General features: G+C 39.7%; 1 protein-coding gene across 2 annotated transcripts in view; it reads left to right on the top strand.

Moving 5' to 3' along the window:
• creb3l1 (cAMP responsive element binding protein 3-like 1) overlaps positions 1-25,615 on the top strand; it is a 34,804-nt gene extending 9,189 nt beyond the window's left edge. The window contains exons 2-12 of one of the 2 annotated variants that reach the window (XM_056244625.1): positions 6,739-6,943; positions 11,169-11,344; positions 14,456-14,540; positions 15,619-15,818; positions 15,949-16,098; positions 16,228-16,286; positions 16,809-16,877; positions 19,433-19,532; positions 20,904-21,054; positions 21,754-21,997; positions 24,169-25,615. In XM_056244625.1, coding sequence (XP_056100600.1) covers positions 6,739-6,943; positions 11,169-11,344; positions 14,456-14,540; positions 15,619-15,818; positions 15,949-16,098; positions 16,228-16,286; positions 16,809-16,877; positions 19,433-19,532; positions 20,904-21,054; positions 21,754-21,997; positions 24,169-24,205 — 1,476 coding nt within the window. In that variant the 3' untranslated portion in view covers positions 24,206-25,615. Of the gene's footprint in view, positions 1-6,738; positions 6,944-11,168; positions 11,345-14,455; positions 14,541-15,618; positions 15,819-15,948; positions 16,099-16,227; positions 16,287-16,808; positions 16,878-19,432; positions 19,533-20,903; positions 21,055-21,753; positions 22,002-24,168 lie in introns of those variants that run through there. The other variant, XM_056244626.1, reaches the window with a different exon arrangement.
• The last annotated feature ends 2,157 nt before the right edge of the window (positions 25,616-27,772 follow it).

Consider the following 27,772-nt stretch of genomic DNA (forward strand, 5'->3'; position numbering starts at 1 on the left):
CCAGATCTTTGTGAGATAAAAAAGGCTTCATTTTTTAAATCATCCTCAATTTAAAAAAAAACTCGTTCTAACGATTTCATTTATCTGCTTGTCAAATTTAAGTGCACAATCACAAATCATCCCCAGATTTTTTTACATGATGTTTCCTAAACAGGATCAGAGGACCCAGCTCGGTTTCAACTCTGTTATCAAGGTCAGAGGGACCAAAATGAATCAATTCTGTTTTCGATTCATTAAGGCTCAGGAAATTTGTAGACATCCAAGCCTTGACTTCATTTAAACATGCCAATAATCTTTCCATAGCAGTGGAGTCATTTGACTTAAGTGGTATATACAGCTGTGTATCGTCTGCATAGCAGTGGAATGACACTCTGTATTTACGCAAGATTGAGCCCAAAGGAAGCATATAAAAAGAAAAAAGAAGTGGTGCTAAAACAGACCCTTGTGGAAGACCACATGATAAAGGTGTCGAAACTGATGTGAAATCGCCCATACGAACAGAGAATCGTCTATTTAAGAGATAGGACTTAAACCAATTTAAGGCATTTCCAGAAATGCCCACACATGTTTCAAGCCGGGAGATAAGAATATTATGGTCAACCGTATCGAACGCCGCTGTAAGATCCAACAGCAGGAGAACAGTCACATTCCCTTGGTTCCCTTGGCACTCTTGGTTTGTGCCCAGTGTGTCTTTTGACTACTAATCTTTTCGTAAGAACAAGTATATCTTGTTCTTCACATTTGGAAAGACATATTCTTAGCCACATTCTAAGCCATATGTGTAGTGTACCCACTCTTAGCTCCGTCTCACCCCTCAGGCTCCGAACAAACATGTCAGGTGGGTGTCAGTGTTTGCAGGAACATGTCGTCAGCTTACCTTGAGGTCCCTAACTCAGAATTCCACCATTGTCTCCCCAGGCTCCCTCTCTACTGAGGATCAAAGACACAGCTGATAATGTTAATTACATAATGACTTTTAATTCCAGGGATAACAAAGATGCTAATGAGAGTATTGTATTTTAATATAACTGCAAGGTAATGTATTTAATTCCTATCACAATTCCCACAAAACGCGTTTCTGCTTCAGAGTAAAAAAAAATCTAATTGTGTTTTAACTTTTCCTCATTTCGTCTTTATATTTCTCAACTGCACGTTTATTTCTCTGCAACTTTCTATTTCACATTGTGACTCTCAATAGTGTGTCTATATTTCACAATGCGACTCACATTTCTTGTAGTTGTCTTAATATCTCACACTTTTACAATTGTGACTTTGTTTCTCATTATTGTTACTCACATCTCACAATGTGACTTTCTCACAAATTTGACTATTTCTTGTAGTTGTGACTTTATATCTTCCAAATGTGACTTTCTAATTATTGTGACTACATTTTACAATGCGATTCACAAATGTGACTATTTCTTGTAGCCATGACTTTATATCTTACAATTGTGACACTTTCTTATTATTGTGATTTTATATTTTTCAATTTCTAGTAATTGATAATTTATACCTGCAATGTTATTTTTCGTAAATGTGACTATATCTCTATATTTCACAATTGGGACTTTTTGCTTCTCATTATTGTGATTTCATCACTCACAGTGTGACTTTGTCAGTAATTGTGACTTTGTTTCACAATGTTACAATGTCTCACAAATTTGACTTATAGTTTTGTGTAATTATACTCTCAATAGTCTTCTTAATAATATATTAAAACAGAATATATTTTGAAAGAAACAAAGCCTCTCCTTTTCCTCACTGTGGTCCGACAGAGACAGACTAAACTAACACAGCTCTTTGGTCTGTATACAGGATATTCCTCTGCCCAGGGCTGTTTTGCCTCAGGCTCATTTGAGAGAGCCAATTTAGACTGGCAAAATTACAGAGTGCGGGGAGCCCTTTGAAGGGGGGATGGGGAACACATCTGGAGACCCCCTCCCCTCCCGAAGTGCAACAGTAGCAGAAAATAGAGGTTGGTTATGGGGATTCCTTGCTCCTTAGGATAGCCCGTTAGTTCACTTGTGTCCTCATTTCCTTTCCGACCCTCTGCTCTGAAAGTTACAGTTGGCCTCACTGTTGCAGTTTCTTTTTCACTGCAGTCATGAAAATCCAGTTCTAATTTGTCAACATTTTTGCCATCCGCCGTTGCACCTCTAGAAGAGCTCGTCTGGTCTGTTGCCCTCAGAGGCTCCTGTCTGGAGGTGGGGCTGAAGCCCAAATGCCTCCTGTGGTCATGGTTCTCTTGCTCTGTGGCTGACAGCGAAACGTAAGAAAAATCTGGAACTGGAATTAAGAAACCAGAGGAAAGCGAGAGGGGGAAGGGACTAAAGAGAAAGTTTTTGTATTTGGAAAGTTAGAATGGGAGGAAGAAGAAAGTGAGAGAATGACTAAGAAAGAAAGGAAAGAGAGAGAGAGAGAGAGGGGGGAGTGAAGGAGCAGGAGGAGAGCAAGGACTACAATAAAACCTCACGCGCAGACTTCACTCTACTGAACTGTCTTTATCAGTACTACTGCATTCAGAAAGAGTTGTACACACAAGAACCGGCTTCCTTTGAAAACCTTTTGGTGAGAAACCCGTGTGACCTGATCTCTAGAGGTGGGTCGGACGGTGGTGTCTGTGTCTGGTGGCAAGCTTACAGAAGTCTCAGACTGCAGCTGTGAACTTGACGCTATGCCTGTAATCTAAATCAGCCCTCACCTGTGAACACCTGCAGAGGCCTGGCTCCCTCGATCACCCTCGATCTCCCCCCTCTCTCACGCGTCTGCCTCATCATGCATGCTGAGCGGATCATAATGAGCGTTAGTTCATGACTATCCACCCTGACCCATCTCTGATCTCTCACAGCTGCCAGCTGGAATCTGAATTTGAGAATATGAACTGGCTTGAACTGGCTGATTTGGAGACAATATGACTGTAAAAATGCATCTTAACCCCACATTCACACATCAATGTCCTTAAATTTGGGTCAAACATGTCAGATCCAGTGCAGATGAGTTAAAATAGTTCATGCATTCCTCTTGGAAGAGAAAGCTCTAAATATTTAGAAATGTAAATAAATAAAACTGATCAGATCATGCTGTGGCTGAAGCTCTGATATCGATGCTTCACATGAGGGAACCATATTTTTAATTGCATCACACAGTGTAAACACTAAACATCTGCAAACTCCATCTTCAGTTCAAGAACTTCTCCCCCTCTCCCCCTTGCTCTTTTTTTTGCCACTCTGAGAATGAAGTTGTGACTCATTGTTCTCAGAAATAACTCTTCTGCTCAGCGAGAGGCACATATTCCCAAAAACATTGTGGGTTTGGCTGTATTCCAAATTCCACTGCTGCTGAATGATTTTTATCAGCGTATTTATTTTTCCAAAGACTAATGTGTTATTTTCATGCGCACCGAGCTGCTCCACGCGCACCCTGCACTCCAGCTCCAAAATGACAAGCTCCCCTCTCTCCATTTGCATACTGAGATCCGATTGGCTGGAGTGCAGCTGGAGGTCTGGAATAAGGGAATGGAATGCGATGAGTCGAGCAGGCGTGCAGTTTACCAGTCCGCTTAGACCCGGACATGACCCAAGCGTTACTTCAAGAAAATGGATCAGATGGAAAAATAGGGCATTGCTCAGTCTGCACACACATTACTTGCAGTGCTGCAGCTGTGGTTCCTTTTCCACCCCCATTGGAGGAGTGCCGAAGTGACAAACCCGAAATATTTTAAATGACAGTATTTGCTATAATAGTGAATTGAATAGGACATGTATTGAAAAAAAAGGGGGGTCAATAGGTTTATTTTATTCTTATATTTGTATTGTTTATTTTGAGTCTGATGCTATTGTTGCTATTGAATTATATCGATGATGTTAGATCAAAAACAAAACGATATATAAAAACAATGTGAAGTATTATAATTTAAAATAACTGTTTTCTATTTAAATATATTATAAAATGTAATTGTATTGTAACTTTGCTTTATCATTTTTTCAGGATTCTCAAATGAAAAATATCCTGATCGCATGTACTTTCTATTTGATATGTGAGAGTGAGAGCTTAGGAAGAAATGAGTATGCGTGTATGCTCCTCTTGTTTCAATGCCTTTTGAAGCTCTACTGTTGGAGGCCTTCTTTATATAAAATGCAGAAATACGACTTTCTCATCCTTGTTGTGCCCATTACAGCATAGATAAAAATCATCCGGTGTGTTTTTTTTCTCTTCTTTCTTTTTTGTAATTTAGTGTTGTTGTTGTTTTTTTTACTTTTGAGAAAGCAAACAGTACATATAGAGAAAAAAAGAAAAGAAAACTTATTCGACCACTATGGCACACATGTGAAGGGTCTGTTGGGGTCTGTTGTTGGATAGGACAATCTGATCCAATAAAGCTGCTTGTATACCCACCTGACCACTGATCTATTTTGACATTATACCAATGCCACTTTAAATAGCAAACTTTTTTTATTCCTCAAAGTAGCATGTTCCTTCAGTCTGCATTTTAATGTCATTATCTTAATGTCATCATTCTACTTTTTAAAGTTGCGAGGTGACCTGAAAGTGTTGAGATATGACATATTGTAATTTCTTCCAAAATCTGACCCTAATGACAGAGACACATTCTTCCAAGTTCTTCTGGAATTCCTCCTCAGAGGAGCTTTCCATATGTGGAATTTCAGGACTCTTGCATCAGCACCCCAGCATTGCATCATTACCGTTGGCCCCTGTAAGGCCAACTGAACACCAGACACCACAAGAAACTCTTAACTGACACTTGTCATAACAGGAAGGTGCTCTACAGAGAGATAAAGCCGATTAGAAAAGTATTCTGATTGTCTGCTCCGATAACAGACAGGACCACACAGACAGAAAAGTTGCACACGTGAATGCAGGTTTCTACCAAAGCTCCTTCATATTATGTTTGCATTTTGCATTAGTAGATTAATTAGTAGTAGATAGTAGAAACTTTTAATTGACAAAATTGTTTAGGCACTATTAAGCAACGTAAAACATACAGTATATGCAGCCTGTATGCAGCTCACAGTTGTGAAATAGCACCTTCAGTTCGGATTAATCAAGTCTGCAAACATATCCGCCCCACACATCCAAGAGCAGGGACATTTGACGAACATCAAAGTTTTAGGGTGGGACTGTTTATACTGTCATTCTCAACTGTAGTTATTAGCTCAGCACTGACGGCAGGAGAGCTGCGTCAATTCGTGAACTCTATCATCAGGGTGTTCCCAGGATGTCATTCATCAAACAATACGATAACTGACATTGCAGGGTTTGTTTCCTCTGCTTATGCATCCATATGGTGATGAACAAGTTTTACCAGAATACCGCAAACTACAAAAAGCTTTAGTAGATGCCATAGTAGAAGAACCATTTTTGGTTCCCCAAGCAAAAATATATATATTTTTCATTTTAATAGTACAAAGAACCTTTTGTAGAATGGTCATTAAAGGTTCTACATGAACCATCAATGCCAATAAAGAACCTTTATTTTTAAAAAATGTACAATACTCCATTCTCTCTTATTCTCAATTCAGGTTTGTTGTTTTGGAGGTTCTGTTTGGTAGACTGGGAACAGCCAGAGTAAACATTCATAACAGCAGAGCTTTCCCAGTTTTCTCTTCACAAAGTCTTGCAGTGGTTAGGGGTTTGTGTGGGAACTCACACAGGTGCTGGGAGTGTAGATGTTTGCATGTGTTGCGTATGTGTGATCTGTGGATAGTGTCTGGTTTATATGCTCACTGCCCTACAGGTGTGCCATTCACACACCTGTCCCCGTTCACCAGGATGTAAACACGATCAGGTCCTCTCACACCTTTGTCACACCCTCGCTCGGCAAACACAAGTTCGCATACCCTCAGTGCGGAGACGCGCTCACACGTTCCTCCATTGTTTTTTTGGTCTACCTTTCAGACACACACATTAAACTAAATGATAGGAGGGGTTTATCAGTGTTGCTCTGAATTTTAACAGTGACTATTTAAATGATAATTTTAAAAGAGGCTATTTATCAAATAAGCCTCTCAAGATGTCATTTGAGTTGATCTTTGCTTATCATGATCAGCGAGTGGGATGAATTCAGCCAAATTATTATTTGGTCTTCCATCACTATTAGAACATACAGTATTCAAAAGTTTGAGGCCGGTAAGATTTTTAAAAAAATGTTTTTGAAAGAAGGCTCTTTTGCTGCACCAAGGCTGCATTTATCTGATCAAAAATAAAGTAAAAACAGTAATATTGTGAAATATTATTATAACACACAATAATTGTTTTCTATTGTAATAAATTACAAAATGTAGCTTATTCCTGTGATGGCAAAGCTGAATTTTTTTTGCATCATTACTCCAGTCTTCAGTGTCACATGATCCTTCAGAAATCATTCTAATATGCTTATTTGGTGCTCAAGAAACATTTCTTATTGTTATCAATGTTCAAAACAGTCGTGCTGCTTAAAATTTTTGTGGAATAGAAAAAATTGATAGAAAGTTCAGAAGAGCAGCGTTTATTTAAAATATAAATCTTTATTAACATTCTAAATATCTTTACTGTCAATTATGATCAGTTTATTGCAACCTTGCTGAATAAAAAAACAGTGGTCACTAGTCAGGCCACATATAATTACCCAATCTAAAATTAACAAAATGTATTATAACAAAAAGTAAGATTCAAACATCACTAATTAATTTTCTACATTCATTAAATGTATCTTTCTTTTTTGTGGTCTCTCCCCTTCAGCACTTCTCCGAGCAGATGGAGGACTTCTCCAATGACCTTTTCAGCAGTTTCTTTGATGATCATCTGTTGGCGGAAAGGAACCCATTGTTAGATATGGATCTGGACCCTCCAAACCCAGACATCCAGGCAGAACACAGCTACTCTCTCAGCGGGGACTCTGCCCCTCAGAGCCCCTCCATGCCCATCAAATCAGATGATGATGCAGGTTAGCAACCAGTTTAGCACACCCTATTCTTTCTTCTTCTTTCTAGTCATCATTCACACAGAAAATCAGCTCTCCATGCTAGATTATCAGGAGAAGATTTTGCAGTCTTAATAAACGACATAGTTCAAAAGATCATCTATCAGCAGATTTGTTTTTCTATAAAGTCTTTTCTCTGCATCTCTCCTCCTTATCTCCTGGAGCACCCGTGCAGCACAGGGTTCCTTGACAAAGCGCTAGCCAAGAGCTCAGTCTACCATTGGAAGCTGGGAATTCCAGGAAGACAGCCAACACTCACACTCGCTCACTCTTTCTGTCAGTTCGTCCGTCTGTCTCTCTCTCTCTCTCTTTCTCACACACACGCCATGATCAGGCCAAGGAACTGTAGACATCCATAAAATAAAAAGGGATCTGGTTTCTAGCTTCAGATGGAGAATTTGGTGGGGGTGGCTCAGAGAGTTGCATCATTCTGAACTTAGGTTGACTATGTGAGGAGAGTGTGTGCGCAGACTGCGGCTTCTTTCCAGTCAGGCTTTAAATCAACAAAGCTTTAAAGAAGCATAAAGGTGCTGCAGGATTTCTCAGTCCATTTAGCCAGACTTTACTGCTCTGAGCATCCAAAATGAATTTGGTCTTTTTTGAACATATTCATGCTATTGTTTCTTTCTCTCTGCCTTCTAGAACTGACAGAAAAATATCCAAACATGTTCCTTTAAGATTACAGCGGCAGTTATACTTTAGGGGTACACAACCCATAGACTGTAAAAAAAAACATACATATTAGCAGGGTGTGACTTGTTAAAAAACCAGAGAGAGGGATATTTGAACAAGATTGTCATTGACAACGTAGAAGTATTTCTATAAGATGAGAAAAAATGCAACAAATAATTGTTTAAACTGAATTAACTCAATTTTAACATTTAACTTGACAATAAATTAAATTATACAATTTACAAGCATGAGGAATTAAGGTAAGCTTTCAAACATTTTGAACTTATTTCAGCCATACAGACAAATTTATATTATCCTTATTCCATCTTTTTCCAGGATAAATCACAGTGTTGCACATGTTTTACCAGATGTGATTAGAACAGTAATATTAATCCAGTATTAAGTACATTTTAGAGGTAAGTAACAAAGATGTGACAAGCTGTGGTACTTGTTCCCCTATATGTAAAATGTTTGCATGTATAAGTTTAGATGACCACAATTACTTCAGGTGTTTCAGTAGTAGGCTATCATGTGATATCCCCTCTGACCCATAAACCTGCCCCTATAAAGACTGTGTGCGGCTTTAGAGGGCAGTTAAAGTAAGCACTGACTGGTTCACTACGTTGTCTCCTGTTGCTCTGCAGTAACTTTAAACCCGCTAATGAGCATTGCTCTTCCGTCTCCGCCGGCCTGGAGTCGCCCCACTATGATACCTGCTGTCCTGGGAGACATCAAAGCCTTACAGTGGCCTATGGGCAGGACCCAGTAGCATCTGTAGAGTATAAGGAGGGACTTTGGAGATTTGCATGTAAAAATAAAACAACTTTTGTCCGTGGCAATTCTTTATAGGCCTACATGACACAATAGCACACATACAGTCTTTCACACATACAGTCTTTACTGGTAAATTACTGTAATAGATCATGTGTGAACAGGACCTTTTCAAAAATACAGGTAAATTGGTTCCGGCAATTTACCAGTAAGGGAAGTTGTAACATTACCGGTAATGTGCTCTGTGTAAACGCGGAATGAAGATTACCGGTACTATGATCACGTACAACGTCAGACTCAGAACGTGCTGATGTAAGAAGTCTGCTTTGGTCCAATCATAAAGTTCTTATGGAGATGACTTGATTACTCAGCGCTGTTTACAGTAAGCTTTTTAATAGTTTTTCTATTTAAATATGTGCTAGATGACCATCTTTGACCATTGTGCCAGGTCTCGCAGCGTGTCGCGCTCGAGACCCACCCTTCATTTCTATTCATCAGCTCTGCAGCTCTGTAGTTGGATACAATTATGCGCGTCTCGTGTTTTTTAGAGCAAAAATGCATTCTGTTGGATCATCCCCTTATGCCTTTCACTCAGACGTAAAAAAAAATTGTCAAATTGAACAGATAGTGAAACTAAAGCACTTCTCCTCATGCGGACAGATGAAGACAACACCACAGCGTAGGCCTATTATTTTAGCTGTATTATTATTATTTGTCTAAATACTTTGTGCCTTTTCCCCCATGCTGGTGAGCCTTTTACCCCGTGTGTGGGGTAAAATGCCCACCTTGCCACCTCAAGATTTTTAAACAAACAAGCCACTTTTATGCCAGTTTTTTAACTTTTAACTTTTATTTATTTTCACACAAAATCTGTTGCCCCATCAATGTTCAATAAAAAACTTTTTTTCTTTTCTTTCTGCAATCATACACTATGAGAGTACTGAAAAGCATGTTTTTCTTAGAGTGTGCCTTTAGCCCCATTGTACCCTATATGCTGAACAAACCGAGCTGCTGTCGCTGCGATCTAGATCTGATAGTCTGACTTGACTGGCATGATTTCAGTCAAATTAAAGGGTTTACATGACATTTTAAAAAGATGAATTACTGCTTTACTCCGTCTGCAAGAAAATGTGCATGCTAAACTTACCTGAAGTGAAGGTCCGTATCATTGCTACTGACTTTAGTTTTTGGATCTGAATATTTAAAATGTTTATATTGTGTTTTGGATGTTGAACCTTATGGTGTAGTAAGTTAACTAGTTCAACCAGCATAAGGAGGATACCAGATAAGGATGAGAGGTTCCCTGTAGATGCAAGAGACGGAGATGACCCCTCTGAAAGATTTTTGAGAAAGTGTACATTTGGTCTAATCATGTTAATCCCTTATTCACAATAGAGACTCTGTGAGTGTGTTTGCTTTAGTGCACCCTGGTGAAGAACAGACTCTTATGGTCTAATCTGCCATACTGAACTGATGGTTTGGGCGCTTTTACAGAGGTTCCCCACAGACAGAGAGCTATGAAGTATAAAATTCAGCTCTCTCCACCAAACAGGAGAGAGCTGAAAGAGCTTTGCTCTCCTGTCGTAATCAGACTCCTTCTGATGTCCTTCCCTTACAGAGGACTAACATGCAAAACCTGCCATCCTTCTTTTACAAGCCCGCATAATGTTTTATCGATTCTGCAGTGGAGCCTGCACACGAATGCTACCGAGGGCGATGTGATAACGAGGGCTCCCTCTATTTGCAGTGCTTTCCTCCCCTTTGAAGCGTCCAGACATGTAGAGCTGTTCTCGAGCCACCCTACATGCCCCCAATCTCTCACCTGCCCCCTCCCACCCCATAGGCTTTTGTGTTAAAAGTATAAAGAGAAGCCAGTTTGCTTTAACCTTCCGATCATTAACTGAGTCTGTCCTCCTCACCTGCATCATAACAGCCTCTATATGAACCCCCCTCCATGGGGTCTGGAGTGTGAAATCCGTCACTTTCCTGAAAATATAACTCTTTGATTACAATGTGCTGCATGACGTTACAATCCTGCATGATATTTTAATACTCATTTGCCTGTAAGGCCCTGTTTTCATTTTTTTAAAGCACACCACAGATTCATTACATTGCTAAATAATGTCTTATACACTGTGATACATTCAATTATTGATTTATTTTTTGGCTGTCCGTGGATACATTTTTTGGTATTCTGAAAAATTAAAGCAAACAAAAACCCTCCAAATGAAGATAATGCAAAGACAACGTGGATAATCTAAAGCACGGAATGCAGTAAAAAATAAAAGTAGATATATTGTTTTGTTGTTTGTTTTCATATCATTGTACATAAGTTTATTATCAGTGGCTCACAGTCCAAAGGATTTTGCAATTGAATTTGTCCTTACTTAGGGGCCGCCGTCCTTGCATTACTTCGGTGGTTTTTATATGGATGTCTTTTGCTGTTGTGTAATTTCTCTTGCCATTAGTGCCACGTTTTTTAAGACGACTCCAACTGTCAAATTAAAACAGTGCTTTGAGAAACCAGTATTCTATTTAATTCTGTTGCACTTCCTTTTTTTAACTTCAGAAGCATCTTGTGTGATCTTTGTGTCTTCTGGGGGACTTTAGTTAAGTATTGTCATTCCATATGTCAACCCCCAGATCATTTCTATCATTTCAACAAAAATGTAATGAAACCTTTAGTTTTTAACAGACATCATTCATCTGTTTTCTGTTTGTTTGAGTATGTTATTTCTCCCCTCAGCCTCAGAAGGGATGTGGTCGTTCAGTCAGGATCTCACAGCCATTCTAGTGAAGCAGGAGCCCAGCCTGATGTCAGAGAACTGCCCTGATACAGCGCCCCCGCTGGCCAACTCCAGCACCTGCTCACACCCCCTCACTCTTGCCCCTCCGCCACAGAGGAAACACACTGGGGAAAAGGTAAGAGAAGGTTATTACAGGTACGTCATACCATGGCTGTACCCAGCATTGAGGTCCCCAAGGTCCTGACCTCTGTATTTTTTTCTGAGGTGTATAATAATAGTCATTGAATAATTGCCTAATAATAACTGTACTTTGGTGCTGCAAAGGTATTGTACACCGCCAAAAAAAACAACTCTCTCTAATGAGCTGATCAGTTCTTGGCAATGTCAAAATCACTAAGATGGCCAATCAAATCAAAGAAGGCAGGCATTATCGTTACTTTTTACAGAATCACGAGCGTGATTTCCAGCACAACGCTTCAGTTTTAATGGCCAAAGAGTGATATGTTAATATTAGAAAGTACCTAAAGATGTAATGTTTGACAGCTGTGTTACGATTGAATTGTTAAAAGACAGACAGTAATATACGGGGATGCAAACAACTCAACCTGAGCCTATTATGCATAAGAATAAATGTGTGCATAACTGTGAATGATTTGGTTGAACTTGGTAACATTTTCTTGTTAGACTTTCAGTAAATTAATTAATTGTCCTCAGACCTACACTAGAACATGGTAAAATGTGAGGCTTTGACAAGTGTGTTTATAGGTTATGGTTAGGACAGTCAATTAAAAAATATATTTCCAAATTGATAAAAAAAACTTTATATATAACTTTATAAACTATATATTCTGTTCTTTAAGCTATTTTTCTTGATTCATCTCCTACTTTATTTCTTTATTTTTCTCTTTTTGACAAAGACCTGAAAAAGACAATTCTTTTATTATTCTGTTATCATTTACCTGTTAACATTTTGTCATTTCAAACCCAAATGCTTACATTTTTCATGGCCATGGGTTTTAATGCCATTGTTATCCAATTTTTGCCCTACAGACATCTTAAAATGCACATGTGTAAATCAGGCAGTCAAAATCCAAGGAAGCCAAGAAATACCTCAATATTTCAAAAACCCTGTGTACGGCTATGCCACTAATCTTAAAAAAGGACATTAGGTCGAAAGCTTGTGTTTTTAGTTAGGTTATTGTTACTTTTGAGTGGATATCGAACCGATCTGATGATTGTGAACCTTGCACACACTGTGCACCAGAGGGACCATTGTGTTAGTATTACAATGAAAACCACACGCACACACATATGCATCATGTGCTCTTTTGCTCAGCTGGCAGTTTGCTCCACTTCTCTGCCCAGTGAACTTGTTCACAGTACGAGTGCGTGTGTGAGGAGTTGAACTCACTGAAGCATGGGAATCTGCTCCAGCAGCATCAGTGTTGAGTTGAGAGTAGATTAGTTCATTGTGGCTGCTGAGGCCTCTTGGATCTGGCAGCGGACTCTCTATGAGCATCAGAGCCATGAAACTGCTCTCTTCTCCCTGACTTGACACTAACTCAGGCCAGACTTTCCGCCCGCTCCCATAAACTCTGCCCTCTCTGGGGAGCTGGTTTGCAGCAGTTGTGTGCTGCGTGAAGATACCTGTCAACAAAATAAGCAAACACACAGAATGAAGGCTTGAACAGTCTTTGCTCGCCATTAGCAACAAAGTGCTGTCAAGAATAACTTGGCTAGATTCAATCATATTCTGGATGGATGGGGTTATATAAGCACATGTCCTTTATTTAAGAAGGGCAGCACATGGCGTAAAGCTGTTCTGACTTCCCATTGAGTTCAGCTGGACTGTCAGTGCAGCTGTACTGGAGAGCGTCCTCATGGAGACAGTGAGACCATTTGCCACAGGAAGAGCAGCTCTCACCAGATAAACAAAAACCATATATAACATGGCATTAAGAAACAGCGCACCATAATAACTATAATTCATGAACTGCATATATTACATAATCCTCATGCACTGCATTGGAACCTTTTTGAGGCCACCTTGGAATGTTGAAGTAATCCAAGTTCTTGGTCCAACTAAAACAGAATATGACCTGATTTTGCTGTAGTTTAATTTTAATAAAGCTTGACTAGAAGAGGAGGAAGGTATACATTTTATTAGCTATTTGAAATATGTTTGCATAAGCACTTATGAGTGAGTCATTGAATCATTGACTCCACTGATTCATTTTAAGAACACTGATACAATAAGGAGCAAAACACCACTGCTGTGTTGCTCGGTGAGGAAACAATTATTTTTGATTTGGCTTTGTCGGTATCTATTTTTGTTGGCAGAGCAGATAAGTAATGACGATATTGTGTCTAAAATGTAAGTTTCTCAACGTCAGCTCGTTTATTGAACTGTTCTGGCAATATCACATTTGCACTGTTTGTCTGAATATTAATTGCATATCATCAGATATCACTCGTGCTCGTGGGATTCTGTGTTTGTAATGTGCAGTCTCTGAATACACATAAGGATACATTCATAATATAGAAACCCCGGACGGAGTGTCATGGCTTCCAGCATTACAAGTTGTAATATGGACTGACAACCAGTTCAAGTTGTTGGGAATAAGAGAAGCGAAGGGTACAGCAGCCCCTCTGATCTGAGGCTCATGTCACCTCTCTTTGTGCATGATGGTTGGTCGTTGGGCAGACTGTGTGTGGTTTGCAGGCGGGTAGCCTTTGCTCTGTGAGTGTAAACAGTTTGAGTCTGCCTTCAGCTGTGTTTACTGTCTCAGACATCCAGCATGGAGCACATTTAGTCCAGTACCTTAACAGTTCAGTACCATCAAATATCATCAAATACCACAGACCTCTGCAGCCTGATATAATCAAAGACTCTCAGATAAAGCTGAATGATGTCTTTGCACCACATATTGCTGTAGACAGGATAGACAGGATGTTTCTTTCAGAAACACATAAGTGTATAAGCATCTGTTGTGTGGTTTGTTGTAGTCAGTGTGAATTCCATTTTACTTCTCGAATGTGATGCATTTCTGGATGAAACAGGATACTTAAATTTATCAGCAGCAAAATAAAGTAATTTTAGAGGAGAGCAAGTTAGTTAGGTTTTACATTTTAAAGGTTTTAAATTTTAAGGTTGATAAAATTTGTATTAAAGACAAAACATGCACAGATGAATGGTTTGAGACCAGGAATGTGCATTAAATAGTGCATTCAATTTAGATTCCATGTGTTACATTAATGACTGTTTTCTGTTTTCTTGTGCTGTTAGGGTTTCAAAGGCCTGAGCTCAAACCCAATTCCTGCCATCAAAGCAGAGCCCAGAGAGGTGAACCAGTTCCTCAGTGTGCCTTCAGGTGGGTGTGGAATCTCTCTTCAGTCCTGCTCTCAAACAGGCTAAATAAAAGGCTAAAAAGAATGCACAGTATAGACCTTTACTTTAGGTACACAACAACAAGCGAATGTACTCAACATATAACACTTAGTTGCCACATATGGTATGGCCAGTGCAGTTCTTCCACTAAGCAAATTAGCCCTCTTTTATTCTGCTCCCTCACTCTAAGGTCAGTTCAGGGTTATAAATACTCTAATGGTGTGTTTCTTTTCCAGAGGAAATGAGGCTTAGTGTGAGTGTTTCTTTATTTAACTTTTGCATGTGTTTGACAATCTCTCAGATCTCAGATTTATTTAGCCCTTTTCTGAATGGCCCATTGATGAAAACAGGGTCTGATGTAACCTCTGACGGTTGCATTTTAGACCCTGGTATTGTTTGAATACTGTGGTAAAATGTAATTATTTATGTAAAAAAAAAAATTTTTTTAGGTTGGTGCATGTCTGTAGTTTTATTGAGAGTTTTAGTGTGTGTGTGTGTGTGTGTGTGATTTACTGTGCACACAAGCATTTGCTCATGGTATAGTTTTATAGATTGTCATGCACTGTACACTAGCATTCAAAGGTTTGTGGTCGATAAGATTTTAATAAGATCCTCCTGTCCCCTCAGTATAACGTACGCCATTTTAGATGAAAATCTACTAATGGCAAGCAACCTGTAACACCTGCAGGCGCTGTGTGTGCGCTGTCTATCTGGCAGCATGGTGTTCTTTTATTCTGCTCCTCCAAAAACAACAGTATTAAAGCAGTGCTGTGTATGCTGGGACATCGCCAAACAAAAACTCATGATGACTCCAACATCCACCACACTTAGAATCATTGTGCATGCATTTGCTTTGTGCGAAATGCCGAAAGGATTAGACTTTATTGGCTTTTCTTGATGACAGGTGAATGGACTGAATTTCAGTTTCACACTTTGGCCTGTCGTTGCTCAAAGATTCATTGCCCATTGTAACTCTAACAGTTTTGATGGATTGGCATGTATGTTTAGCATGAGTCACAGGTGTTTCAGGTGGTTCACGATTATCTCTGTGTCCCAAACAGATGAACATCTGCGTTTGCCACCCACTCCTCCCAGCAGCCATGGCAGCGATAGTGATGGATCCCAGAGCCCACATTCACTGCCACCATTAAGCCCTGGCCACCTGCAAAGCCCACATTCACTGCCTCCCTCCAGCCCTGCCCGGCTACAGGCCCGAACCTCCACAGCCATCTCCTCGTCCCCTCTCCTCACCGCCCCGCATGTGAGTCACACGCAACACAGCATGTGACACAGCACATTCCTGATATACAATTCAAATTTTTATACACATACATTTTAAGCACATATACTGTATATACCGAGTGAAAACGATGACTTGTGTTGTAATGCAGAAGCTACAAGGAACATCAGGCCCTTTGATGCTGACAGAGGAAGAGAAGAGGACTTTGATCGCTGAGGGATATCCTGTCCCCAACAAACTACCGCTCACCAAAACCGAGGAGAAAGCCCTCAAACGGGTGCGCAGGAAAATAAAAAATAAGGTATTACTTATGATCACATACTATTAATATTGAATCAATTTAGTCAGATCCTCCTATTATATGATATTTGTGTGCATATATATATATATATATATATGCTAAAGTAGGTGCATTTTTTTTTTGCCTTAGATCTCTGCACAGGAAAGCCGCAGGAAGAAGAAGGAATACGTTGAGTGTTTGGAGAAAAAGTAATTCCACTTTATTATCTCTCCCTCTTATTGCTTTGTTCTCTACCTCTTCCATTCCCTCTCCCTTTCTGACTGCTCTCCTTTTCTTCCTCTTTCGCATTGTTTGTCTAGCACACTAGCATCCACTCTCTCTGTGCCTTCATCCTTCTTTCTCTTTGTTGACCTCCTCTCCTTTAATCCTCTCTTCTCTCTCACTCCAGCACACCCTCTCCCCACAAAATACTCTATTTCTTGCTTGCTGTTTTATGGCTTTTGTTGTGTGAATTCGGCCAATGGCTACAGTCCATGCACTCATTGGGGTGTGTGTACGTTTGCATGAGTCATTTTCCCTTTTCTGCTGCTGTTAGGCTCTCAGGGTTTGGATAATGTGCTGGAGAGACTGGACTTACAGTGGACACATACACTGTTTTTTTCCACCGTGCTCCCGTCAGTCATGCTGACAGGATTATGTATGGTCAAACATATGGAAACGATTTATTTATGTGTCAATCTGTCATTGTGAACACTTTTTCTCCTCCTCAGAGTGGAGAACTACACTTCAGAGAACAATGAACTTTGGAAAAAAGTTGAGACGCTCGAGAATGCCAACAGGTGAGATACCATATGTGTGCTTGTGTTTAATCACAGTGAATAATTTATTGGTGAATTTTAATCAATTTAATTGTAACCGTGTAAGTGTACGCAGCAGCTTCTTTGCAGTCAGCAGGTGTTGTTAAGTCAGTCCAGATGCACGCAGGTCTTAACCTCCCCTTCCGATCGTATAGAGCAGCACCTTTTCATTCTCTCCTGGGTGGCCTAGTTAGAACATAGGCGTTATCGACAGGGTGCACCATGGGGGATTGGGTGTTATCAAAGTCAGCTTTTTTGAGGATTAACTATAAAACCTTATTGAAGACAACAGCTCTTAAAGGGGTAGTTCAGCCATCAGACATCATTTACTCACCCTTATGTTGTTCCAAACCTGTATGACTTACTTTCTTATTTGGAACACACACATACATACATATATATATATATATATATATATATATATATAAATGGGGTCTAAACATTAGCAAACCTATATGGTTTAGTATAGAACACAAATGAAGATATTTTGAAGAATGAGTTTTTGTTCATATAATGAAAGTCAAAATGATCAATTATATATATATATATATATATATATATATATAATTGAGCATTTTAGGTTTGCTAATGTTTAGAATTGTAATTTTTGAAAATCTTACCGACCCCAATCTTTTGAAAGGTGTATAGGAAGTGTATAGTAATGCTTTTTAACGAGGATTGGCTCAGGCCCCTTATTAACAACACACTTAAAGTAGCACTCAGCACGATGCCTGCCTGCCCCTCATTACAGGATAAAGAGACTGTGTGTGTTGGCTCTCTGCCGATTCTTATTAGGATAGAGCCTTCTGAGTTATCTAAGAGAATTCAAAGAGACAGCAGGGGGGAGTTTGTGCTTGTGTGTTAGTGGGTGGGATGTATATTAATCTGAAGAAAACCACTGTTTATATGATCAACTTGAGATGATTATTGCTTGGTTAGTAGGGCGGTCTGAGCCCCTCTCACAACTGAAAACATACTGTGTTAAACTAGACTAGTCTACAGCACTCATGACAGATTCTGTATGTGTTTCTGTGAAAACTAATATTAGTTGTTTTGTTTTGGGTTGATGTAGCCAAGTGAAAAAGTACTTAACTCCATGTCCATGTACTGTTTTGGATGAAAGAGTCTGCTAAATGATGAAACACTAAAGTAGCCTTTTATTATTGTTTTTAAACATGTTGCAATGGCTCTCTCTGGTGTTGGAGGAGCTCTCTATCATGTGCTTTTGCTTCTTAGTTACTCCACTAGAGGGAGCTCAATGTCCTTTTGGATCATCACAGAATAATTCCTTCTGAGAAAGTCTGCTGCTGAGATTACATGCACAGAAACAGGTTCACAAGTTGCTTCTTATATACAGTATAATGTGAAATATTATGTGTGTGTGTATATATATATATACAGTATATACTACATACATATATACATAGTGTATGTATATTTATAGAGTAAAGCTTTATTTAAACAGTAAAAACAAGATAAAATAAATAATTAATAGAAAATAAGATACCAAACATAAGAAATTAAACTAAAAAGAAATAAAAAACAATTAAGAATAGAAGATCATTTAATTTTTGAATATACTATACTGCCTTCTATAGAATATTAAATTATGTGGGATGCAATAAACGATTCAAACAATAGTAAACTGCATTGTTTTATATGTAGAATTATGCATTTGGCATACACTTTTATCCAAGGCAACTTAGATTGCATTGAAAGTATAGATTTTATCAGACACATACATTCCTTGGTAATCAAACCCATGATCTTGGCGTTTTTAGTGCTAGAGCTACATGTCATGTCACATTACTTCACTACATTGCTTGTTTATCTCAGGTTAGTAATCATTTGAAATAGTTAATATACATTTTTATGTAATTTTGTATACATTTGTTATCTTATAACCAGTCAAAAATGAGATTATTAAAAAGTGATTCTGATTTGAATTTTGGTTCAAACATAACACTGAAAATAGAAGGCCGAACACATTATCTCACGTAGTGTGCTCTAGTTGTGTCCTGAACGTTTCTGGAAATTTACTAGGTCATCCAGGTATTCTGTGCAGATGGAAAATGTGCCTATGGTGTGCATACTGCAAAAATAGTATTTGTAGTATGCCATTGTATCATACAGATTCTGTGGCTATAAGTATAGTAACTACGCAAGTTTTGGGTCACATCAGAGAGTGTGTAAGAGAGCAAAAGAGGAAGAGTATGTTTTATTGGCCTCTGAGTCTGAAGAAGGAAGTAATTGAAGGGGAAATCAATTAACAGCCACTGCACGCATACAGAAGCGATGATGAGGAGTTGGAGTGCGTTTGTGTGGGAGAGACTATGTGAGTGGTGAGGAGTTCAGTTTATGTAACACTGTGGCAAGTAAGAGCTGTATTATCCTCACACGCTCTCTGAGCTTAAGAATAAGAAGATCCTGCTGTTACAAAATGGCACATAGCCTGCAGACAAATATGCTGCCTACACCCTGAGCTGAAGACTTTACTAATCATTTTTCTTTTGTGATGTTGTTTCTGTCATCCGTAGGTCTCTACTTCAACAGCTACAAAGACTGCAGGCTCTAGTGAGCGGGAAAGTGCCTCGATCCTGCAAGATCGCCTCCACGCAGACCGGAACCTGCCTCATGGTATATATGCACACATATACTGTACAAACACATGCATTTATTCCAACACACTCGTATTCACACACACATTTTCTTTGTGTTTCTCTCTAACAAACCAGAGTCTTAATGAAATGGCCTGGTTTCACAGACAAGGCTTAGATTAAGCCAGGAGTAGGCATTAGTTATATATTTCCTGCAGTTGTGTACTTACAATATCCCAAAAGTTCCCAAAGATTTTTTATTTCAGAGAAATCCCAATTTTAAATAATGGCTCGTCCCTGGTCATTGTCGCCTGTCAATGGCGTACTATCCCTGGTTTCCGCTCGTACTGCCATAGTAACCATGGCGACAGACGTGGACAACTGTGTTACGTCTAGCCTAGCGGCACGCTCGCGCGGTTGTTGTTTCGCTCAAACATTATGGACCATGACTTTGGGACAAAAGGAGAACTAAAGCGAGGATCAATATCAGTGTGGCGTTTTCGAGATCCCGAGAGCTCCACGTCCGCGACTAACTTCGACTTGATGAGACGCCGCTCTTGCATGTACTTTATTAGACAGGTGAGCCAATGTACATCAAACTAATCAATGTTATTATATAGCTCAACATGATGAAATGTTAGAAAATGATCAGTATGTTATTCTAATGTTGATCTGCTAGTCTCATACAGCCAACAAACTAACACATAGAATAACATAATAACTTTCAACACACTCAAATGCAGTTTAGTGTAATAGTGTAGAACAAGTGAAGCAGCGCTGCGTTACCTCACAAGTTTCATTTGTCTAATAAACTGACGTGTGAGTAGTAATTCAGCACTTGCGGGTAGTTCGGTAGAATGAAATGTCCTCATTCCTTTATATCCGCGGGACTCTGATATCGCCGAGATATCTGTCTCTCATTAGCAATCGTGCCATGCTTCATACCACATCATGTTAAAAACATCAATGTATTCACTCATCCATAAACATTATTAGATCCATCAGCATGATGACAAGTTCCATAATTCCGCTTATGCGTCATCAACCTACGCCTTTGTTATTGTAAGAGGTTAGCGACCCCTAGCGGCGAAAAAATGACATATTGTAGCTTTAAGTAGCTTTTATAAATGTGTCTGCCTTAGAAAAAAACATAACTGGTGTACATCTTGAGACAAAACAATGGCACTGACATATTTTAAGATATGCCAGTGAAAGTTGCTTTCAGTTGAAACTGCTCAAACCTGGGACTAGGCATAAGCCTTGTCTGTGAAACCAGGGGCTTGTCTGTTTAGTTTAGTCCTTTGATCCTATGCATGTAAAGGCAGGTCAGCGCTGCTCTGACAGCTCTAGTGCAAGTAGATTACAGTGGGGCGGTGTGCTCACCGTGTGTGTGGTTCCTCCTCCTGGCCAGGTGGTGGCGCTGTGTTTTGTGTTGGTGCTGGGCTCATTGGCTCCCTGCCTGCCCGAACTCTCCCTCTACTCTTCCTCCTTATCCTCATCATCCTCACACACGGTGAAGTCCGCACCGCTGCCCTCAGGTGACCTCTACACCACCAGCCAGGGTATGTTTGATCCCTGCCCCTAATGTAAAGTCGAAATCATCAACTTTCATTGTGTACTTTGCATGATATTATTACATTTCTCTGCGTATGTGCAAAGAAGCGTTTATTTGTAGGTCATCCAGCTTTCAGACACATTTAATTATCCAGGCAGATAATAGCTGTGTGTATTTGACAGCACTTATTTCGTTCCCCCCACAAGAGACTGAAAGAGTGTGAGTCCGTCTCTCTTATAAAGGTTATTAGTGCAGCTCCTGGGCCGACTGTGCCCATTCTCACCCTCAAATTACTGTCAGACATCCCAGAGAGTTTTAGATTGAAATCATTACTTCCCTTTGAGCAGATTTTACAATCCTCTTTCTACTTTACAACACACGCCGAGCCTCATCTCTTTCGGCTCTATCAAAGCTGTGCTTGAAAGGGGCTTCAGATGCCTCATCCATTTTCACAAGGGCCCTACAGACTCTGCCCGTGGATGATGGTGACGGGTTGCTGTAGTAACCAAAAATCATAGAAGCCTTAATGTGTATTGGTTTGCCTAGAAGAGTAGCACTCTCCAAATTTGGCTCTTTCTTCCCTTAAACACTGTCTTTGAGTCCAAGACACGCTTCTCTTCTCTCAACATATCTCATGAGAATCAAAGTAAGCAAATCATGCAAGACATGTGACATAAGTAACTTTGTTCTCTCTGTGTGTGTGTAGTCCGCTCCCGTAGCCTGCTCTTCTATGACGAGGGTGGCCCAGTGGAGGACGGCCACAGGGGCTTGCTGAGTGTGGAGAGGATGGAGGGGGTGCCGCGACACGTACAGGACCTGAAGGACAGCCACGAGCAGGATCATTCTGCTCTCGTGAGCAGGTACTTGAACCAGGCCCAACCGGAGCCTGCAAGCTACAGCAACACATCCGCGGCCCCACTCCATCCCCCTGAACCACACTACCACTCGAGGTGAGACACACACTGACCGTACTTTTAATATAGTCAGGTTTATAAAACTGTAATACAGTCAGGTTATACAATTATTTAATATAGTTATTTTTGTGTTATGGCCGTTAATTGATAAATATAAAAATAAATACTGCACTGTTTAGGCTACATAAATTAAAAATTAAACACTAAAGTCTAAAATCAATGCTACAAGATAATTTAGGCATCACATTGTAATGTAAAGTATGAAAATGGATATTCATTTTGAGATTTGCTAAAGATTACATTCAATAGTGTTATTAAATTATTAGTGTTTTAGTCAAGTCAAGTCAAGTCATCTTCATTTATATAGCGCTTTTAACAATGGATTGTTTCAAAGCAGCTTTACAGAGATAAACATATAATTTAAGGTAACAGAGATTGTTTTGGCTTTATAGTGGTTCTTGAATAATGTTATTTCCAGCTAAAGTTAATGTTGATTGATTCACCTCCGTCGAAATGAACAGACTTTAAACGCAAACCTGTGATTAACGCTGACGGCGTTCACATGCACATTCAGAATTGATTCTATAGTTATGTGCTTTTGAAAATATGTGCGCAGGTTTGTAATTCCATACAACCCATACTTAAACAAACTACTTGTCTTGCCTATAAATTTTGATACAGAATTTTGTTTTATTTTATCACTTCGGGGTACGCGAACCTAAATTCACAACGCTTTATCTGTAGGGTGGGAAAAGGGATCCTCCATAGGGAGAGGATAGTGGATACTTCAGCACTGCATTGCCATCGGGTCCAGGCGAATCTCCTTCGTCAGATCTGGACACGGCCTGGATCCGGCAGGCTGCGGGAAAACCTCGGGATAAACAAAGACACTAATATTAGCGTAGATGCCATTCTTCTTGTGATGTAACGAGTACATCAAGATTTAAGGGAAGTGTTCCCAGTTCCGGCTGACCTAATCTATGCAGCCTAACATTGAATTATAGAAGTCTATAATGTATTATGTGTATGCTAGGTCAAAGAGATGTTTTTTTAGTCTAGCTTTAAACTGACAGAGTGTGTCTGCTTCCCGGACAATGGTAGGAAGACTGTTCCAAAGTTTTGGTGCTAAATAGGAAAAGGATCTACCGCCAGCAGTCGATTTTGATATTCTAGGTATTATCAACTGGCCGGAATTTTGAGATCGCAATAGACGTGAAGGACTATAATGCTTTAAGAGCTCGCTCAAGTACTGCGGAGCTAAACCATTTAGTGCTTTGCAAGTAATCAACAATATTTTAAAATTTATACGATGTTTAATAGGGAGCCAATGCAGTGTTGACAGAACCGGGCTAATATGGTCATATTTCCTGGTTCTGGTAAGAACTCGAGCTGCTGCGTTTTGAACTAGCTGTAGTTTGTTTATTAAGCGTGCAGGGCAACCACCCAGTAGAGCATTACAATAGTCTAGCCTTGAGGTCATGAACACATGAACTAATTGTTCCGCATTTCCCAATGAGAGCATATGGCGTATTTTATATATATTTTTAAGATGGAAAAATGCAGTTTTACAGATACTAGACACGTGGCTTTCAAAAGAAAGGTTGGTATCAAAGAGCACACCCAGGTTCCTATTTAAAATATAAACTTTGAGTGTTAAATGGCTATCGTTTAAAAGTTTGGGTCAGTAAGATTTGTATTATTTGAAAGAAATTAATACATTTGTTTAGCAAAGGACATATTAAATTGATCAAAATTGACAGTAAAAACTTGGTTACAAAATATGGTTACAAAAAAATTATATTTCAAATTCTATGCTTTTCTATTTATTTAACGTTCTATTCACAAAAGAATCCTAAACAAAAAAAGTGTATTACAGTTTCCATAAAAATATGAAGCTACGCAACATTTATAATAATAAGAAATGTTTCTTGAGCAGCAAATCAGCACATTAGAATGATTTCTGAAGGATCATGTGACTGAAGATGGGAGTAATGACGCTGGAGACTCATTTGTGCCATCACATGAATAAATCACATATTCAAATAGAAAACACTTGTTTTAAATTGTAATGATATTTCACAATATTACTGGTTTTGCTGTATTTTTGCTAAAATAAACGCAGCTTTTGTGAGCATAAAAGACTTTAAAAATCTTACCGACCCCAAACATCCCTATGAATAATTAGCAATTGTCTCTTTCTTTCTCAGAAAGCGGGATCCTGAGGGAGGAGCTGAATATTTCTAACTTCTCTGAGTGGAGCTGCCTCCGTCACCCAGGCCTCCACTGAAGTCTGATGATCCTGCACTACTCGGCCCTCGACCCTTACCGTTACAGATCCCGAGTCTCCTGACCCCCCCTAAAAAAAAAAACAATCCTCATGACCACCATCCAACCCACCTGACATACATTCCAATGACATTCAGCGCCAGAACTGTGAGAAGAGAAAAGTGTTCATCCATACACTGAAAGTCCCCTTTACCAGCAAGCACTGAGTTTAAGGACTAAGAGAGAGAAGAGAGGATGTGGGCGGTTGTACATGCTGCTCTGTTTTAGATGGATGTGAACCTGCAGCTCTAAATTCACGAAACACTTTACACAAAGGGTGTGGGAGGGAAAGTTCATGAGTGTTTGTTTTGATTTTCCTAAAATGCCATGAGAATGTCCATTTACTACATATCCTTACTTACACCCCAAAGAACTTCTTTTTTCTTTTTATAACTCTTTTTTTAATCTCTGAATGTTTTCCAGCAGGTGTAATCACAGGTGCCTGACACACTTTGCGGTTTCGCAAAGCTTGCTTTGACAGGATTTTCTTCCTCTGCCATCTTGGCTTGCTTTTTTCTGCCTAAGTTTAAGCTGGATTGCACTTGTTTTGCACTAGGAAAACTAATTGATTTAAGTGCCTTCACATTCTTTTTCATGTAGTCATATTTAAGATCCTCCTACAGCATATTTTTCTCTTAAACCTCTTTTACTTTGCTTACTTTTATTGATGTGTTTTATTCTATTTTTGTTTTCTACTTTTAAAAGGCAGAGGCTTTTGTACTGAATTTAAAATTTTATCCATAATATATTCTAATATTGGCAGCATCCAAAAAAGAGCATATTTATTTTATGCACAAAAAAATTATGAAAGTTATTGTGTTTTTTTAAATGAAAGATGATGTAAAGTTTACATGATCTTGTTGTCATAACTGTTAAACAGTTTTTTCTGTTATCTTTATTTCTGTGTAAAGAAAGTTTTGTATATAGAGAAAAATGAACAGGGCCGATCAAATCCTGTGCATGTTTAACCATGTTCAATCTCTGAAGAATTCTGTACAATCCACATGAATCCATTAAAAACATTGGCCTTAATGGATACAGGGTGAAAACAAACAGTTATTGGAAAGAGAAGTGAACCTCTTTGAAAACTAATATTATTTAAAACAGGTTTTATGATAATGGAATACTTATTTTTAATGTTAGTCTGGACTGTCTGTATTCTGTATGTGAGTGAACTGTTTGACCACTGTAAAATTCACCACAAATATCTGGGGGTTGATAGTGCAGTTGTGTAAATATGCTTTACAAAAGTCTCTTTTTGTTTGTTATAGATGTCAGTGCTTAACAATTTTTTAAAAATCATAAAATCTTTTCTTTTTGTTTTTAAATCATTTTCTTGTCCTCCGTTGCTGATAACCACTGATAAACATGATATTTAATTGTTCAAGTTGCCTCTGATTAAATTATGGTAATGAAAGTGGCTGTCACAAAAGAATCTGTCACAGTCAAATAATTATTCTGTGGTATATGTGCCATAACACAATGAAAAACTGGGTTGGCTGCTTATGACATGGAAGAACAGCAGATAACATCTCATCAGCGTAAAACTGAATTCACCGTAGTTTAAAAGAGCTTTAATTTCTTACAAGTTTGGTGACAGAGCAGTTTTCATCATCTCTGTTTCAGTCTTCTCACCCATCGATAGATTCCTCTAGTCAAATAATAATATTGAACTGGAAAAACATTAAATGTCGGTTTGAATGTTTCTAAGTCAATAAATGTCAACTTTATGACTTCATTGCACATACTGTCCACAGACAATTAGTCTCAAACCTGGAACTCCAGAATATCTTCACATTCTGGAATTGAATCTAATGCCCAGTATGACGATGGAGTTTATGCTTTTAAATGTAATTGTTGCTGGTATCATCTGTATCTCTGCCCCTTTTGCCCTTTGTACATATGACTGATGATAAATGTTGGTTGTAAATATGGAGGACGTATTTTTATATTTCCGATGCATTTTGGTAATCACCATGCGGTTTGGGTTGATTAGTATCTGTGTATGGATCTGGCTCTGTATGTATCTATGCTCTGAACCTCTTGCTTTTTCTGTCGTATCTAAAGTAGAGTTAGAATGAAGCAAAATACAAAATTTGCAGATGCAACCCATTGTCTCCTGTTTTATTTTCTGTATTATACCCTCTTGAGCAATGAGCAATTTCCTCATTGGGAACGGATACATTGATACAAGCTGTCAGAAGGCCGGAATCTCAGGCTTCCCTGGATGCATTGAGCACTCTTCTGTGATTTGGGATCAAATTCAGCGTGCGAAGACAGCAGCCTCCAAAATTCCCATTTCGGAGGTTAGCAGTATAGACAGCCTCGGAAATAGCTATATTCGAGATGCAGGTCTCTTCGGCCGGAACATGCTGGAGCTCCCCATCAAATCCATCAGCCTAGGGTACAAGCAAGAGAACGCACATCTTGTACTGGAGCTAAAGGACTCAACAGACCCACTTATAAGGAGTGCGAAAGTCTCCATCCGCACCGGCCGCAAATGGAAGGCGCAAGCTGAAGTAGAGCATGCTATCTCCAGTCTGCAACAGCGAGAGGTGATGGGGTTAGTTCAAACCAGTTGGACTGGCTTAGGCTGGGGAGTACCTCGGCAGCTCTGGTCTAAAGCCACCAAAAGGTAGCAGAAGACCATGGTGGTGGATGAAGTTACCAGGTTGGAGCAGGAGCGCTTTCACGTAAAGGCAATATCCCAGGGCAGTCAAGGAGCCTGGACGCGATGGGATGTAACCGTGAATAGGTGCATCACCTGGGTAGACAACTGGAGGACGCCACAATCCAGGCTCAGCTTCCTGTTAAGGGAAACCTATGACACCCTCCCATGCCCCCGGATCCTCACCCTGTGGTTTGGAGGTAGGCTGTCCCCTGTGTGGTAACAGAAAAGTAAGCCTCCAGCATATTTTATCAGGGTGCAAAGTGGCACTGGCCCAGGGACGCTTCAGGTGGCGCCATGACCAAGTCCTGGCCAAGCTGGCGGAGGTCCTGGAGAGCTGTAGGGTAGCAGCAAATCACATAACAGCAGCAGCAAAGCCCTTCCCGTCAGGGTTTGTCAAGTCTGGTAGCATGCTCCAACTTCCTGCTCAGAAAAAAACACCATGCTCACACCGGCAAAAAGTGGCAGATGTTGGTAGACCTCAGGGAGCAGTTGGTTTTTCCAAGAGAGATTACGACAACTGCCCTCCGGCCAGACATTATCATGTGGTCCATGGTGGAGAAAAGGGTCCTCCTAATTGAACTTACTATCCCCTGGGAAGAGGGCATGACAGCAGCCCATGAAAGTAGGCATATCAAGTATTACGAGTTGGCAGCGGAGTGCCAAGAGGCGGGCTGGAGAGCCAGGGTCTACCCAGTGGAGGTCGGGTGCCGGGGCTTTGTGGGCAGAACAGCAGTCTAACTGCTCCATGGAGCAGGAGTGGCGGGGTCAAACCTTCGGAAAGCTATAAAGGAGTTGGGAGAGGAGGCTGAGAAAGC

This window comes from Rhinichthys klamathensis, unplaced genomic scaffold (assembly GCF_029890125.1).
Source record: "Rhinichthys klamathensis goyatoka isolate OS25496 unplaced genomic scaffold, OSU_Roscu_1.1 h1tg001024l_1, whole genome shotgun sequence".
NCBI lineage: Eukaryota > Metazoa > Chordata > Actinopteri > Cypriniformes > Leuciscidae > Rhinichthys > Rhinichthys klamathensis.